A 17,035-nucleotide genomic window follows, 5' to 3' on the forward strand; every position below is an offset into this window, starting at 1 on the left:
CATAATAATAACAATAATTACAATTATTATAAATTATAATCATATATTAATAATGATAATAAAACACGGGTGGCCTTTCGCCATGCCTTGAGCCGGCAGCCAATAAGGGAGTGCCACGTGGGTGGAGCCGGGCCAACGAGGTCGCGCCACGTGGACCTTCGAAGAGGCACGCCTTTCCGTGGGAAGGCCCCTCTCTCTCTCTCTCTCTCTCTCTCTCTGCGTTTGCTTTCTGGCCTTTCTGTTTTTCTGTTGCTTGGCAAGCTTCCATATCTTCTTCAGTTTCTTACTTCCGCTGCTGCTAGGGCAGCAGAAGAAGTAAAAGGAGAAGTAAAAGGAGAAACAGAAGAAAGAAAAGGGCCAACTGAAGAAGCGGCGGACTGAAAGAAAGAAAGGAAGGAAGGAAGGAAGGAAGAAGGCAGGAAAGAAAGGAGCGCGACGAACAAACGAATCCCGCATTCTTAAGATTCTGTGAAGATGAGCGCCAATCGAGCCACCCGACCATCTCTGGTCAAGCAGATCAAGGATTTCGTGACTCCTGGAAGGAGAAGTTTCTCTTCTTCCAATAAGGTAATTCTTTTGCCTTTCTCTTATCTGAGATTTCATTTTTTTCTTCCACAGAAGAAATGAACATCGATATTGTTCCTTTTGTTTTTTTTTCAAAATCTTCCTTTTTTTTTTTTTATCGTTCTTTAAACACTGTTTCCCTTTATCTTCCGTCAACTTTTGTTGCTTTGTCTATTGATCGTATCCAACCTTATCTCATTACCAATATGAGTAGCAATGCTCGTAGAGCCCTTACACTACTTCGCACTCGATCTCACAAGTTAGGTATTGAAGTTGCATCATGGTATCAAAATGTAACGAATTTGAAGACATGTAAAGTATGCAATGAAGGCATGGTAGAGGATGAATGTCACTTGCTCTTCACATGCTCAACATATAGTGCAATTCGTTCAAGATATGTTGACATACTAAGAGGGAGTGATAACGTAAGATCCATACTTAACACACCACCTTGAAGGTTGAGCTCATATGTGTATGCTTTATTAACACATAGAGACTTTGTGCTTCAACATATGAATACCCCTTCTTAGGAAGGAGACATATATCAAGAACACATGTATACTCTGGTCCCATAGGTCAAAATTGGCCTCTTTATGGATGATAAAAATTCTAATTCTAATTCTAATTCTTGTAATGATCCTTCATACCATCATAAATATTTATGTCTTTCTGGCCTTACTTTTGCTTTGTTGCACTATCTTTCTTCACGTGCTTTCTTCTCGTGATGACAATATCATTTGTACCAGTCATAAACTGCCATATCCTTCCGATCTTTCCTTTCTCTTTGTTGCATTCATTTTCTCCATAGGAACATTACACATGTATATTGTTCTTTTGATCTTCATTTTCACTTTAGTACATTCATTTTCTCCACAGCAAGATGCACATGCATGTCCTTTTGATCGCCCTTTATCTAGAAGGTCATGGTGCTAATGTTAAAGAATTAAATGATCCATTGTGAGATATTCATGTTGACCATGATACAGAAAGCTTGATCGATCCATGATGGAGATAGCTTAATCCATGACAAGATAGTTTGATTGATCCATGATCAAGAAAGCTTGATTTTTAGAAGGCTCAACATCATTTCTTTGATAATTGAAGATATCCCTTCTTAAATGATAATCCATGGAAGCGTAGTCAAGCAGTTTAGTCTAACAATGCAATTCACTTGGAACGAAAGTTTCTTTGTAACTAGAATGCAGATAAAACATGTAACGAGACTAGTTTGATCCCTTTAAATTGCAAATTTTGATTGATCCTTAGTAGAGATAGATTGATATTTAAAAAGTCTGTAGAAGGCTATACTGCTTCTGCTGAAGAACTATTTTATCCATCGTCTATTCTAAAATAGCTTGATAATTTAAAAGCTGGGGCAACTCTTTTTTGTTCTCCTGAAGAATCATTTTTACCATTTCATTGGCAAAAATATCAATATGTGGTAGACATACTCCACCTTTAAAAGGATTAACAAAATTGACCACTTCTGCTGAACAATTCATTTCATCCATCAGATATTCCAAAATTGTGTGGTGCATGATAGTGATGATTTAAGCTTTAAAATACTATGGAAAAATGGTTGCTGCTTCTGAATGACTATTTACAAATTGAACAATCAACAACACAAATAGCTGATATTTAAAGGCCATACCACAATTTATTGTTTCTGGCAAAGAATCCTTACGAGAAGTGAAATTTATTGATCAATGATGGCTTGAACTTTCAAAGGCTAGAACAGAATCTACAGCTTCTACTGAAGAATCTACAGCTTCTACTACAGTTTGGAAGCCGTTCACTTCATCTTTGATGATTAAATCTCTCCATTTAAACGTTCAAAGCAGTTTAGCCTAAGAATTTAAAGTTGTTTTGAAACCTCAGTTTCTTCATAACTAAAATATGTGGATGAGCCACGCAACCAGATCAGTTCTATCTGTTACATTTGTCATCAAACAATAAAGCATGGTTTTTGCAGGTAGCTGAAGGTGACGTGAATCAGATCGCACAAATAACGGCAGAATTTGGTGGCATAAAAGATGGAGTATTAGGAGAAGATACAATAAATCCTACCATGAGGTTGAGGGCTGAATTTGATTATGCCAGACTCTGTTTCAAGAATATTCCAACAGCATTGCAGGACATGAAAAAAATGGATCCTAATGGTAGGTTAGTTAGTTCGTGTGACCATTATGAAAATAAAATTCAATCTATGTTTTATTAGAGCATGCAATCGCAATCCTTGCAATGATAAGTTTTTGTTTCATGCCCTTATTATCACATTAAAATTATTTCTTCACTTTCTGTTCTTTACAGGGGTTTATGCAAATCACAATCTGAGATTGGATCAGATAAACGTATATGGATTTGATTATGATTATACTTTAGCACATTACACTGCTGAACTTCAGATCTTAATATATGACCTCGCAAAGGAACGTCTTGTGAAAGAGGTAGGGGCAATGTTCTCTATTTATTTTTTGATAGTTCTTCTAAATAGTTGAGGAACATCAGAACATTTCCTGGTAGCTGATATAAATTTTTGTTTTTGTTTTGCTCATTTAATCTGTAATTGGACAGTACAGATACCCAGAAAACTGTTTAACCTTTACATATGACAGAGGATTTCCAATCCGAGGCCTTTATTATGATAGAAAGAAGGGGTACCTTTTGAAACTTGATTTCTTCCATTCAGTGGAGCCTCAAGGATGCTATTTTGGCCGTCGGCAGGTAATCGTTTCTTTTTAATTCATATATTTTAAATCTGTATCTCTGATGATTAAAAATATCATGGACATTTGGGTTGGATCCTGAGCCCTGAGCCCTGATAACTTGATGTTTGAGTTTTCAATGTAGGTGAGTGATGAAGAAGTTGAACAGGCATACGGGGGAAGGCACATTGGTTTTGATTACATGCCAAACCTTGTTGCTCTCATGGATCTCTTTTGTCTGAGCGAGGTAAAATCAACTTTTCTTTTTATTTGATGCATTATATTACTGATGGGAACCTCAGTTCAAGGATTACAACAGAATGACCCATAGGTTACAATATCTGTCTTCAGACCAGAAACAATAAAAAAAGAGGGCATATGATGCTCTTTTATATCTTTAAAGACACAGCAAGAATGTAAATATTGCTGAAGTGGAAACATAAAAGTCCAATTCGTGACAGAAAAAAGTTAAATATTGCGCAGTTGGTTGCAATAGACTGTTACTGAATAAGCTTTTATACGCATGTGATTTGGATTGCTTGATAATTTAAGAAGAGGTAGTCCAAATGGAAATCGGGGCATACTGCTAAGCCCTACCAGGAGAAGGGCTAGTTTCAATATTCTCTGTTGAGATTAGTCGGGGCATGTAGTTAATCGTTGTGTGCTAGAATCTGCATTGTAACAACTCATGTACTACTGTTGTCTCTGTACTAACTCTGCCACTAATAAGTTGTGTAATAGGGTCTTTCTAGTGTATCCAGCCCTACACCTACATATATTCCTGTATATATAATGTACCTTTGTAGTATGTGATTCTTGTTGGATATATTGGACGTGAATAATGTTTCGTAATTTTCTTAAATGGTCATTTGACTGAGCATAATCTATTTGAGCATTTTACCTACCTATATGATATGGTCAGTTTGCAGTGCTTATGTGTGCTGTCTTTGACTGGTCAGGTTTGCCTCATATCAGATGTGATCCAGCACTTCGTTGATCAGAAAGTAGATTTTGATGCATCTTATGTCTATGATGATGTGAAAGGCTCAATTGACTATATTCACAGGAGTGGCCTGCTACACAAAAAGATTTTGGCGGATCCAGCAAAGTACCTCCATAAGAGTGTAAGATCCAGATGTTTCGACCAATGTTCATACTGCCTTGTTAGAGGAATCTTACACTATAGCTTTAATTTGTGTTGCTGTGCCTCTCTTCTTTTCTATCTTAGTGCTATTGAATAGATTAGATGGCATTTTCGTTTATTTTAATGGCTTCTGCATGATTTAAATGCTGACGCTACTGCTGAGTCTTGACTCTTGATACATCATTTCTTGTGTCATCACTAAATTTTAATATCTTGTTTTAGGAAGGGTTGGTACAAATGCTTTGGACTATAAAGGACACAGGAAAGAGACTCTTCCTTTTGACAAATTCTCCGTTTAGTTTTGTTGATGGGGGAATGCGATATATGTTTCAGGTATTTCTTTTTAACTCAGTTGGCTCTAATATCTGACATTGCATTCGAGAAGCTACAAATAATTCCAAGCTTTGTTTACCTTGCAAAAGAAATTTTGATAATAGATTTATGAATAATTTTTTTGAGTGCTGGATTTGAGTACTCGATCAATTCCAAAAGCAGATGTACAAAGCCTTTAAGACTCCAATGCGCTACTCAAGGACTCTTTGTCTCGACCATTTATTCATGTGGCATAAAATCATCCATCTGATTTTGTTTTTCACTTTTGAGATTTCTATTATTTGCTATGATGTCGTTTTATCACATTTGAGGTATATGAGTATTGCAGCTTAAGTAGTTGTTCTTAATCTAGTCTCCTAATTGAAAGTAGAGCTATTACATCTCATGCCATACTAACAAAGCAAATAAAACTGAGCAGGATAGTGCTTCTAAAGGAAGATCGTGGCGGGATTTGTTTGATGTCGTAGTTGCCCTAGCTGACAAACCCAATTTTTATACATCAGAAAGACCTTTTAGGTTTGCATCTCTTTGGTTTAATGCTTTTTATTTATAAATAGAGCTCATCCTAATAACATTTTATCCATTGATTCTTATGTAGGTATTATAATGCAGACAAGGATGTATTGGCATTTACTCGTGTAGACACCTTTCAGAAACATTCTGTATATTATCATGGATGTCTAAAACACTTCTTGGAAATCACAAAATGGAAGGGATCCGAGGTGATCTATTCCTTCATGTTTTCTGGCATATTTGATGGGCTGAACTTGATAGACTTTTTCTTGTTAAAATAGGTTATCTACTTTGGTGACCATCTGTTCAGTGACTTAAGAGGACCTGCTAAAGCTGGCTGGCGTACCGCAGCAATCATTCGTGAACTTGAGGTAAGACCAAGAGCATAGTTTTACAATTTTAATTTAGCTTTTGGTTCTAACCCCCTCTGATTTGGAACATGTGCTGTGTAAGCATCCAGAAGATTCCAGTGCCACTTAGCTAGCACCAATGTTGACAATATTTTTCATCCTCCTTCAATCTCAGGCAATTGTAGACTCTAGAGTTCTATGCAAATGTTAGAAACTATCAAACAAGAAATCTATGTGACTGTTTTTCAAAACCTAAAAAACTGAGACCCAGTCCAAAAACTTTCTAACTTATGCATCTTTCCCACTGTCTGGAATGACATTGTCAAATCTTTGACATTACATATAGTCTAGAAGGATGAACTAGACTAATCCAAGAAATTGATAAGAAGGATGAAGCATCTCTCTGGGGCATTTGTTTGCACTGACTTGAATGTATTTTCTTTGACACAATGTTTTAGTCATATATGGACTTATGGACTTACATGATTTATTTGAATGGTTTGGCAGAGGGAGATAAAAACCCAAAATGAAGATATGTATCGTTTCTATCAGGTATAGATGATGGTTTCCACTATTGAGATCAGCTGCATTGTGAATAAATGGAGTTTTCATTGGCTGGGGGTGCCAATTCAATAATGATTTGTTTCTCTTTATCTTATACTAGGCAAAGTACCACATAATGCAAGAGTTATTAGGGAAGTTCCATGGATTGCCACTAGAAAACCCACGCGGGGAAGATGAACAAAAGCTTCTTGCCTCATTAAATGAGGAGAGACAAAAGACTCGGGCAGCTATGAAAGCTATGTTCAATCCATACTTTGGTTCATCTTTTATAACGGATACCGGAAAGGAGTCAGCTTTCTCTTACAACATTCAGCGTTATGCGGATGTTTATACAAGCAGGCTTGCAAATTTCTTGAAGTTACCAAAGGAAGCTTGGCTATACACACCTTTTGATGTGAAAATTCTACCACATCACATTAAAGTACGTTTCTTCAGCTTTGTTTTACTTCGTTGTCTTATATTGTTTCTGTCCAGAGTGCCTTGAGATCAAAGCACTGATACTGTTTCCATGGTCCATCGCTCAGTGCCCATTGATGGTGTCATCTCGAGATTTGATCATGTCAAATTTCAGCATTCTCATGGCTAAAATTTATTCTATTTCTTTTCTGCAGGTTAGCCCTCACAAACTTTTGAAGGAGGCGAAATAGGCCTCTACATACCGTTTGAAAAAAGTATTTCCTTGGTGTTATCTTCAAAGAAATAGCAATAGCACAAGGAAAGAGCTCCTTTATGGTGCAAGTCCCCATTATACAGAGTTGCTCAAGCCATACAGAAGTTATAGGATATCAGAATTTTTGAAATAAACACCAACTTTGGACATATTTTGTCCACCATTCATTCATGATTGATTATATCTTTACAGTTTATTAAAGGATCAATAAATAAATTGGTGCTAATTATTCAATTTGTATACATTGGTGTATTTAGATTCATTCCAAGGCAAAAAATGTTAGAATATCTCTTGCTATTTAAAATTCTGGAAGACAATGAAAGCTCGAAAGTAGGGACGCCATTGGTTTAATACACTCATCAAGTTCTATTTAGTAGAAAACATTGTTGCCCAGAATTGAAATATGAAATAACTCAGTTGTCTACACCTACTAGTATAAACCAAAGAATTGAATGTATTAACTTTTATACATTGATAGCTGTCACAAGCACAGGAGAAAAATTTAAGCTTGTCAATGATTAGTCATTGTGAATGAGTTTTTATTTAAGCATCATGTTGATAATCAATGGCAAGTAATCCATCATTTTGTGGGTCACAAGAATCTGTTTATCGACACTTTAGCTCTCAGTCACACTGAATGTGAATCAGAAGTATTTTGTCTATCAAGACTTTGCTCTCAGCCATACTCAACGTGGGTCGCAAGTACTTGTCTATTAAGACTTGGCTATTGGCTCAATCATACTCATCTGGCCCAACACTTTATTGTCAGATATATTTATCTAGATTTATGCTTGTCAATGATGATTAGTAGTCCGTCACCTGCCGATGCATGACTTGTATTTATGTAGAGTTAAAGCTTATCCATTCTTATCCAGACTAGCACTTTTTCAATTCAATCTCGTCAAGGCTTGCACTACTTACATAGAGAACTGCTGATTTCCCATCACCTTCATTACATTCATTTCTTTGCTGTAGATTTCATAATTCAGCTTGTTACCAATTCCTTTCACAAGTTGGGCCCCTGGTGAGAAGGAAGATTAACGAGAATATGTTAAGGTTGCCCAAAATACAGAAAAAATCTTCATGGGCAAGGGCCTTCTCACATCACCTCAGATTTGTCATTCAAATGCTTAATGGAGATCTGATATACAAATATCTGATGGCAGAAAAATACTACTGAGATTTCATCAATCAGATAATCAGAAGGGAAATTTCTAGTGTTTAAAGGATCCACCTTGCATTAGAAAGATTAAAGAATTTTTGTTCTTATTACAAATGCCAATTGAGCAGGCATGCAATATTTCAAAATTACCATGTTGCTCTAACAACAAAGGCACAGAGAGCTCCAAGCTGCAAATGATCCCAGTCGGTTTGATTCGTAAAAGACACTCATTGTTCCTCTTAAGCTTGAAGTAAAAAGCATGGAAACAGAATTCAGGTCTCGATGTGATGGATATTGGCAGTGTCATCCGTGTCAATAGCTAAATATGAAGAGTTATCGCTTTCATGACGAGCATGGTATTGGCCATATAGCCCATAAAATAGCATACTTAACACTCCCAATATCACAAATCTCACCCATGCCTCCCAATGGAGCTGTGGGCATCACAGTATATAAGAGAAACGACAATTTAGATAAGCATACACACTTGCAAATAATTTTCACATAGCAAAATAATGAGAAGAATAAATAAATAAACCTGAGCAAAAGAGAAGGTATTCAAAAACAAGCCCAGCAATGGAACAGTAGGAAATCCTGGGCATAGGAATCCGGGAGGATTGGTGTACACCTGAAAGAAACAACAGAAAAAGCATTTTAGGAAATGCTTAAAAGGAAGTATATAATGTTAGAGCTATGACATTTACAAAAGTTTAATCATGATTCAAAACTTATTGAAATATTTACTCCCGTATTTTTTTATACCCATGAAAAATAAAGCAGGAGGTCAATAAATAACACTTACTTGACGGGAGTACATCGGAACCATTATTAAGATCGCGAATACCAAACCCACAATGATGAAAGCAAGATGAAGTGAGAACCTAAAGAAAAGGCCCACACAAAACCCACACAAGGAAACTCCCAGCAAACAAGTGATAGCCTCTTGTCGTCGCGACAAAAACTGCTGTTCATGCTTGGGAAAATTATCCATCTTTATACGCAGGATTAGCACACAACAACATACAACAGAATATGCTATCTGCTCAAACAAAAAAAATGCAAATTTCATTATGACATTGTACCTAATACTAAAATTGCAATGATGTTTTGTAAAAATATAAAAATAAAAATAAAAATCTCACCAATGTCCCAACTGAAAGGATATGAGAGAGATGACTGACATCAAACAGAGTTGCCAGAGTACCAGCAATCAGCCCACACCAAATCTGAGCTCTCACTGGTATATGGTGTTTTGGGCTTATCGTGGCAAATAAGGCAGGTAAAAGTCCATCACGACCAAGACCAAGGTATAATCTTGACTAGAAACCCAAAACAAACCCACAAATTTCAGACGTGGTATCACGTTTTTTAAGAAACACTTTTCTCAAAGAAATTACCAGCAAAACTTTTTGACAACAATTCATTCACACAAATAAATAAATACCTGAACATACAAACCGACTAAAACAGTAGTTGAAAGACCAGCAATTGCTCCGATGCTTATCAATATCGTTACGTATTGCAAGTTTCTTTCAGAAAAAGCTTGAGCTAGGGGGGCATCACCAGAGAGATCCTGATATGGAACCATTCCAGTAATTACCAAGCACACACCTACATATAGTGCTGCACATGCAAATAAGCTCCCAAGTATACCAATAGGCAGATCCCTCTGTCACAAACATTCACCTCGTTAGGTATAGAAGTATCTAGACCAGATGTTTTTGTTCAAAAAGATCCATTCTTTACAAAAGGAAAATATTTAAATAGAATTACCTTAGGCCTTTTGCTTTCCTCAGCCGAATTGGCTACTGCATCAAAACCTACATAGGCAAAATAGGCAACAGTAGCTCCAGTTACAATGGCTGAAACACCATTTGGGGCAAATGGGGTCCAATTTGAAGTGTCTACCTCAAACGCTCCGACAAAAATAACTATAAGAACAATCACTACCTGCATAATATGCCACAAATTTTTACCTTCTTATTAATTAACTGAAATATCTTAAGGCAGAGTTTTCAAACATTACAAGAAAATCCCTAACTAGCTTTGTTGGGTATTTATCAGATATTCTTAAATAGAATACGTCTGACTAGGTTTTCAAATATTACCACAATATCCCTAACTAACCTTGTCCGTATCAGATATTCTTAAATAGAATACGTCTGACTAGGTTTCAAATATTACCACAATACCCCTAACTAACCTTGTCCGTATATTTCCCAGCATACTCCTAAGTTTTCAACTATTGTCATAACACCCCTCCGTTGTACAAAATTTACTACTACAGATGGATATCGTGATCATTTTTTAAATTGTTTCGGGATTACTCTGTTAAATACCCAACAAATTAAGAGATGATTTGGTGTTTTGCCTCAGCACAAAATCATGGGCCAAAGTAGAGTTCCAAAAATGCAAATCTAATACGATGGAGAAGAAGATATAGTCGCTTGCTTGAGACTCGGTAGGCAACAAACAGCAAAAACATTTGGTTATCCATAAGTCCAAAGAACACAGGAGATGTAAAATACACAGGAAGAAAGAAAAAATGAAAAACATTCCCACCTTTGTTAGAGTCATGATGGCATTGATGGCTGTGGACTCACGCACTCCTTGACAAAGTAACACTGTGAAAAGGATGACTAAAATTGGAGCTAAAATGTTGATAGAGAAAATACCACCAAGGAGAGTCTTGCCTCCAGGACCAAACCAGATCGGAATTTTTCCATTTAACGCAGGAATAAGTTCCAAAATGTTCACAATATAGCTTGACAAGCTTCTTACAATGCTTGCTGCACCAATATGATAGTCTAGCATAAGCTGGCAGAACACCAGAAATGCAACCAGTTCATTAAAAGCAGTGTATGCATATAGATAAACCCCTCCAACAAGAGCTGGAAACCGAGAGGATAATTCCGCATAGCATAATGCATTCGGTATACAGACTAATCCAGCCAATGCAAAGCTTACTGTCACACCTGCAACATAAGGTACTGTAATGAGTTTCTTTCAATTGTCATGAAATCCAACCCTAGACATACCTGATAAATGATTTTGCAAACTTTGAAAAGAACTCTGAACATTTGCTTCACGCAACATATACAATAAAGACATTTTTCCTGTAGACACTCCATTGACCCATCACTTACGTCAATCTGTACTCTTGAAATTAGGCGAATTAAAAGGCGTTTACAGAATCTAAGTGTCTATTTAACTAAGGCACAGGACATATTATTTATAGGATCAACTCCTATGCATAACTCTGACACACTTACAATGCAAGGAGAAAGAAAGAAAGAAAGAAAGATATATTAACGTCTTTTAAGAGCCCAAAATGGCCTATAAGACCAACTAAGAGATTACATCTTGAGTGTTTTCTCGTATTTGAGAACAAATCAAAATAAAATAAATATTACACAGTAAATATAAAAGTAAATAAGATGAAAAGACAAGAAACGAGGGAATCTGGTTTTTGGCACATGTGAGATTCTAAAGTTAGGTATATTGTAGCTTTTGTCTTCGAAAGATCTCTAGCATAGGTCAATCCAGAATGGAAATGTCTCCAAAGCAAGGGAAGCACCTACGATGGCGGGAGATAATGGCTTTTATTTGTCGAGGTCGTGGTCCATGGGGCCAGGGCCTACGTGCACGGCAAATTGCTATTGCCGATTCAATTGTAACCCCTTTGTTATGTCCTGGTCTGGGGCCCATTTGTGTATCCCTTGATGGACTTGTAGCATTAGTAGGAATGATGGGGCTATGATTGTTCTTTGTGGATGAGCTTGTGTGGTTGTATTCTTCAACAACTTTTCTCGATGTCTCTTGAGCTCTAGCAAGAAAAGTCCTAGGCATCGTTGGTCCTCATATTCCATTACCTTGCGTAGTGGGCCAAAGCCTTGTTTAAAGAGGCAATGGTATCTCCCTCTGATTTCATAAAAGACACTACAATGACAAACATAGTGTTCCTTAGATTCCACTCCTTGATGACACAATTGGCAAATTCTCTCTTCTAGAGGTAGTCGTGCATATCTGCCTACCCTAATCTGTAGCTGATGTGATGAAGTTCGCAGCTGACCTATCACACTACGCAGCACATAGGATAGATGTATGTCCATATAAGGTGGCCTAATAACGAATCCATCCTCCGATGTATGTAAGAAGTGTCTTATAGTGGGCCATCTTTGTACCAAGTGGTATTTTGGGGTTGATCCATGTTATCTTGTTGTCCAAGTTAATAATATCAGTTCGGATCACTTTGTTCTTTTCCACTTTGGTCATATTTAGATGGGGACAGTCCAAGCTATATTGGAACGGGGGTAGTGCATTTATACTCATGCCATGTGACTCGAACCATTGCTGCATTTCCGAATACCAACAATGAGTGTCTCCATTTTCAACCAGTTGTCTTGATGACATAAGTGCCAACCTTGGGTACCTTCGTTTAGGGAGCTCCCAAAGACGTTGGATAAATGTCACTGATCGGAACAATGCCTCGGTTATTATAGGTGCTGCTCCCATCTTTGCCCGGATTATATTGTGGGGCACCGATGCTTTGCTCCTTATCATGCGAGCAATCATTGACACTAAAGGTCTCTCTAAATCTTTCCAATGATTTTCCTTGTTAAGACTCGGTCCCCATGTTTCTACTCCATAGAGAAGAGTTGGTGTGACTAGTGTATCAAATAACCATAACTTAGTCCGTGGCTCTTGGAATTGCAAATGTGCACATTGTCTCTCAAGAGCACCAAGGGCTGCATATCCACGAGAAAGTCGGGCACATGCAGCCTCCTGTAAGGAGAACCTAGGTCCTGTAAATGTTACTCCTAGGTATGTGTAGGAGCGTGTGTATTCCACCTGTTCCTCTCCCAAGAAGAATTCTGGTTATGATCTTGTTACCCATGCTTGAGTGGTGTTAAACACCATCACTTTAGTTTTGTCCATGTTGATTGACAAACCTTTGTCCGTACAAAATAGTTTTAAGGCATTTAGATGTCTTTGTAGTCATTCTGGAGAGTCAAAAATCAGCACAATTTCATCAGCATATAGTAATATTTGTATAGCTATACCTGCTAGGCGTGCTCTGGAACCCCCGAATCTCTCTATGTAATGTGATACCTCACCTATATAGAGACCGAAGAGAGTGGGGGATAGTGGGCATCCTTGCTTCACTCCAATTGTGCTAGCCACCGCCTCTGACAAGCCCTTGGAAGACCGGACTTTTCCTGACACGGATTCATAGAGTGCATAGATTCCCCATTGCATATATGTAGGAACACCAAGGGCTTCTAGACGCTGCATAAGCCGTGCACGTGGCACAGTGTCAAAGGCTTTTCGGAAATCCACAAAGCCGCAATAAATCCTCTTATTGTGTGGGGTTTGCTCTCCTCAATAAGGGCCCGGAGGGTGAATATGTGATCCAAAGTTGTGAACCCCTTCCGAAAGCATGCCTGTCCAACTGAACAGCAGCCATTCTGATCTGCCCATATACTCAATTCTGATTCTAGAATCGACCCATATAGTTTAGCCAAGTAATGGCCAATCATGATTGTCCTATAGTTGCTTGGCATCATGGGGTCTCCACTCTTCAAGATTGGCACAATGGTATGCTGAGTCCATCTAGTAGGGAAACATTCACACATGGCTCTATTAAAGATGTGTGCTATCAATGGGACCAAGGTGTCACGGGCATAGATAAAGTGCTCACCCACCAATCCATCATTATCTTGGGCCTTCCCAAATTGTAGCCGATCAATGGCATTTCTTACATTTTGTGGAGAGAAAGAAAAGCAGTGCATATAATGAGACTCAAACCAAAAGACCTATGAGAAAAAACTGCATACCCAAACACATGCATTGGTTCACAACTGCATCAAGCTTCTCTAGGAACAAGAGATACAGCAAGGAACCGAAATGAAAAATTCCTATCTGCACCATCTAGAGGAGCAAATTCTGTGGATCCACAACTCAGCAGTATGAGTCCATCACTAACAGTGATGATTAACATAGAACCAATGAGCAAACATTTAGGGAGAGTCTATAAAAGAGTCACAGAAGCTAACCCTTGAAATTAGACTTCAATTGCTACAATGGATTTCAGTCCATATATTGTATGGTTATTAACATTTACCTCTCCAGAAACTTCTCATTGAGTTAACCATCTTCATAAGACAGAGAGGATTTGAACTATACTAAGCTCACAATCTGAAACCTCCAACATACTGATATGCCAATACTCACAGGTTTCACATGGTCAATGGAATGGATTTTCAGGTAGATGCAATAAAATAGATAAATCTATAATATAGGTCTAACAACATCAAGAATTTAGAGGTAGAGAAAAACATAGAAATCGAAGACTGGTAGCAGAGATGCATCCTGCATGTGATCAGGATTTGCAAATGTGATGGAAGCAAGAAAGGAATAGAAAATATAGATAGGAAAATTCAAAACTGGAATTTTTACAAAAGACAAAGGATTCATTAGTGTTAAATGGAATTTTCCTAACAATTTTCCGGTTAAGATGAACAAAGAACAACAATAAAAAGTACACACAGAAAGAGTTCCAAGGGGGTTGTGCATGGTTTTCTAGAATATATTGCATTGAGGTAATACTTGAGTGTGTATCCCTACATATAAAAAAGAAAGAACGCCAGATCAAGAAAGCCTATCTCTTATGTCCATTGTGTTCTGAAGAAACCCACACACTCAATCCACAAATATTAAGGATTCAGCAGAAAAATCATATGAACGAAGTTAAGAAGTTAGTGGGTGTAATTCATAAGTAGGTAGTTATGTAGTTATAGGAATCCAAAGATATGAACAATTCGGCTAAAAGATCATAGAAAGTTAAGAATTTACTGGAAATAATTCATCAGTTGTATGCAGGATTCTCTTTTGAATGCTACATTAGCATGAACAAATGACATATCACCCTGAATTAGTAGAAGGATTCTTATGGGTGCATATTGTGTTCTAAGTATAACTGTGTCATTAAATGTACTATTTAAACAATTAAGACAGTCATTAAGTTCACCCTGAATGCTCAAAATGGGAGACCAAGGATAATCCACAAGCCAAGGTGACAGCTAGATAATTCATCTGACTGTTCTACTGGGAAAATTTCCCCTTACGACTTGAATAACCCATCCATGTAAACACATGTATCCATATGTGCATATAATTGTTGCCGAATACCCAAAACCTGTTGGGTTTTTCACACTACTGAAGCTTGAGCCAACAACTCGAACATTATGAAGCACAAGCTTTATCACAAGACCCAGCATGTAAACGGACTCTCATTCATCATTAAATGCATATATAAATAAATCAGACCCACATAATTGAGAAGAAGGGGGGTGAAGTGGCCATAAACTAACCCAGAAAATAGCACATAAAATTTGCTCTTAGGGTGGAGGTATTAACAGAAATAACAAAAATGTTACAGGAATTTGAAGAAACAAAGAAATAACTTATTAGTATCTCCAAAAATAATAACAATTGTACCAGCATTTTGAGAAAATGGCGAAAAAACACATGGATATGTTCAAAAAATGATGGAAACATTTAGGGACATTTGAGGAAATGAAATTGAAGCTCCAGAGCATTTCAAAAGAACAAAATTTACAAATGTGAGAAGAAAAAAAGTGTACCTGGGCCTGTGTCATTGGCAATTGTGCCAGTGACCACAAAGATCCCAGCTCCAATGGAAGCTCCGATCCCAAGCAAGATAAGGTCTAACATGCCCAATCGTCGATCGAGTTTCTCTCCTGAGGAGGAAGAAGAAGGAATAATCGGCGCAGGTCGAAGCGAAGATTCTTCTTCCGAGTCTGGGGAGAGCGATGCCGTGGCAATGTGCTTGGATCGCAGGGCAGAGCGTGTGAAGTTCTGCCACCATGAAGAATGTTGTGGGGTATGCTTTGGTGCCATGGATTCAAAGCTATACTTAGAATGGAAATTGGAGGAGGAGAGGAAAAACAGAAGGGATCTCTACTCTGTTACTTCTTTGAAACTTTCCTTTAATATTCCACTTATGTATTGCCTTGCAAGCCTTAGCACATTCAATCCTCCCGTACCATAGTATGAACCATACGTACCATACGAGTATGGTAAACACCCTTAAAGAATGGTAAATACCATTCTTTTGGATTAACTATTTATTATGAGGTAAATAAACCTTAAAAAAGGGAAAATAAAACAAAAATAATAATCTTAAAGAAAGGGTGAAAAAAAAACACAAGAATGTTTAAATAACATTCGCATTCGTTTTCCAACGTAAAAACGAATGTTATGCTAGACAAACACAAATTTTGCATACTATGCTCCAAGGTAAGCTGGAAAAAGATATTATTGAGCCATCAACTAGCGAGTGGGTATCAAAACCCCATTTAGTTTGCAAAGAAGATGGATCATTCTGATTTTGCATCGATTTCAGACAATTAAATAAGGTGACGAAGCATGAGAGCTATCCACTTCCTAGGATTGACGATGTACTCGACTAGTTAGGACACTCAAGATATTTCACATCCTTGGACCTGCCTTCTAGATACTGGCAGATTCCCCTATGCAAAGAAGACAAGCACAAGACAACATTTCGAACACAATACAAATTGCTTCAGTTTAAACACATGCCATTTGGACTATCAGATGTTAGCAACACATTTTAGAGGATGGCAAACAGTATTTCCAGGACCTGATTTTTCAAGGCGTTGTTTTGGTCTATGTAGATGACATATTGATTCACACAGATAGATGGCCAAAACACATTATGATATTACGTGAAGTCCTCCTCCGCATTCAAAAATACATCCTACAATTGCAATTCAAGAAATGCAAGTGGGGTGCAACAACACTACGATTTTTAGGGTTCATGATATCAGAACAAGGAATACAATTATTCAACAACTGAAAAGGAGTTTTTAGTCGTGGCATGGTCGTTTCAGAAATTCCATCCATACCTACATGGCAGAATGGTGCAGGTAGAGATAGATCATCAACCATTGATATCCCTAATTCAAAAGACACAACCACCAGGAA

At 37.5% G+C, this 17,035-nt stretch overlaps 2 protein-coding genes across 3 annotated transcripts; one reads left to right on the forward strand and one right to left on the reverse strand.

Moving 5' to 3' along the window:
* Window positions 1-442: 442 nt before the first annotated feature.
* LOC147850531 (HAD-superfamily hydrolase, subfamily IG, 5'-nucleotidase) lies at window positions 443-7,080 on the forward strand. Of its 2 annotated transcripts, none has more exons than XM_087336722.1 (13): window positions 443-567; window positions 2,537-2,723; window positions 2,875-3,011; window positions 3,139-3,288; window positions 3,415-3,516; window positions 4,229-4,393; window positions 4,636-4,746; window positions 5,165-5,262; window positions 5,345-5,468; window positions 5,541-5,630; window positions 6,117-6,161; window positions 6,274-6,594; window positions 6,785-7,080. In XM_087336722.1, the coding sequence occupies exons 1-13, from the start codon at window positions 475-477 to the stop codon at window positions 6,818-6,820; spliced, it is 1,659 nt and encodes a 552-aa protein (XP_087192848.1). In that variant the 5' UTR covers window positions 443-474; the 3' UTR covers window positions 6,821-7,080. The 2 variants fall into 2 exon arrangements, with proteins under 2 accessions (XP_087192848.1, XP_087192849.1); XM_087336723.1 differs by having other exon boundaries at window positions 445-547; window positions 2,523-2,723.
* Window positions 7,081-8,054: 974 nt separating this feature from the next.
* CAT9 (cationic amino acid transporter 9) lies at window positions 8,055-15,991 on the reverse strand. Its single transcript, XM_087336329.1, has 8 exons — window positions 15,652-15,991; window positions 10,568-10,980; window positions 9,779-9,955; window positions 9,450-9,674; window positions 9,148-9,324; window positions 8,808-9,044; window positions 8,544-8,633; window positions 8,055-8,439 (listed from the first exon to the last, which is right to left on the reverse strand). Exons 1-8 carry the CDS (start codon window positions 15,926-15,928, stop codon window positions 8,278-8,280), a joined length of 1,758 nt encoding a protein of 585 aa, XP_087192455.1. The 5' UTR covers window positions 15,929-15,991; the 3' UTR covers window positions 8,055-8,277.
* Window positions 15,992-17,035: the final 1,044 nt, after the last annotated feature.

This window comes from Azolla caroliniana, unplaced genomic scaffold (assembly GCF_043228905.1).
Source record: "Azolla caroliniana isolate FFs.n. ecotype wild unplaced genomic scaffold, voAzoCaro1.0.p SCAF_21, whole genome shotgun sequence".
Classification (NCBI taxonomy): domain Eukaryota; kingdom Viridiplantae; phylum Streptophyta; class Polypodiopsida; order Salviniales; family Salviniaceae; genus Azolla; species Azolla caroliniana.

Excerpts from the sequence above, each read along its gene's own strand:
- LOC147850531 (XM_087336722.1), top strand. The coding sequence starts at position 475 with ATGAGCGCCAATCGAGCCACCCGACCATCTCTGGTCAAGCAGATCAAG. Across the intron at positions 2,724-2,874 it reads GAAAAAAATGGATCCTAATG|GGGTTTATGCAAATCACAAT; the intron begins GTAGGTTAGTTA and ends TGTTCTTTACAG. Across the intron at positions 6,162-6,273 it reads ATATGTATCGTTTCTATCAG|GCAAAGTACCACATAATGCA; the intron begins GTATAGATGATG and ends ATCTTATACTAG.
- CAT9 (XM_087336329.1), bottom strand. The coding sequence starts at position 15,928 with ATGGCACCAAAGCATACCCCACAACATTCTTCATGGTGGCAGAACTTC. Across the intron at positions 8,634-8,807 it reads TTCCGATGTACTCCCGTCAA|GTGTACACCAATCCTCCCGG; the intron begins GTAAGTGTTATT and ends TGTTTCTTTCAG. Across the intron at positions 8,440-8,543 it reads ATACCTTCTCTTTTGCTCAG|CTCCATTGGGAGGCATGGGT; the intron begins GTTTATTTATTT and ends TGATGCCCACAG.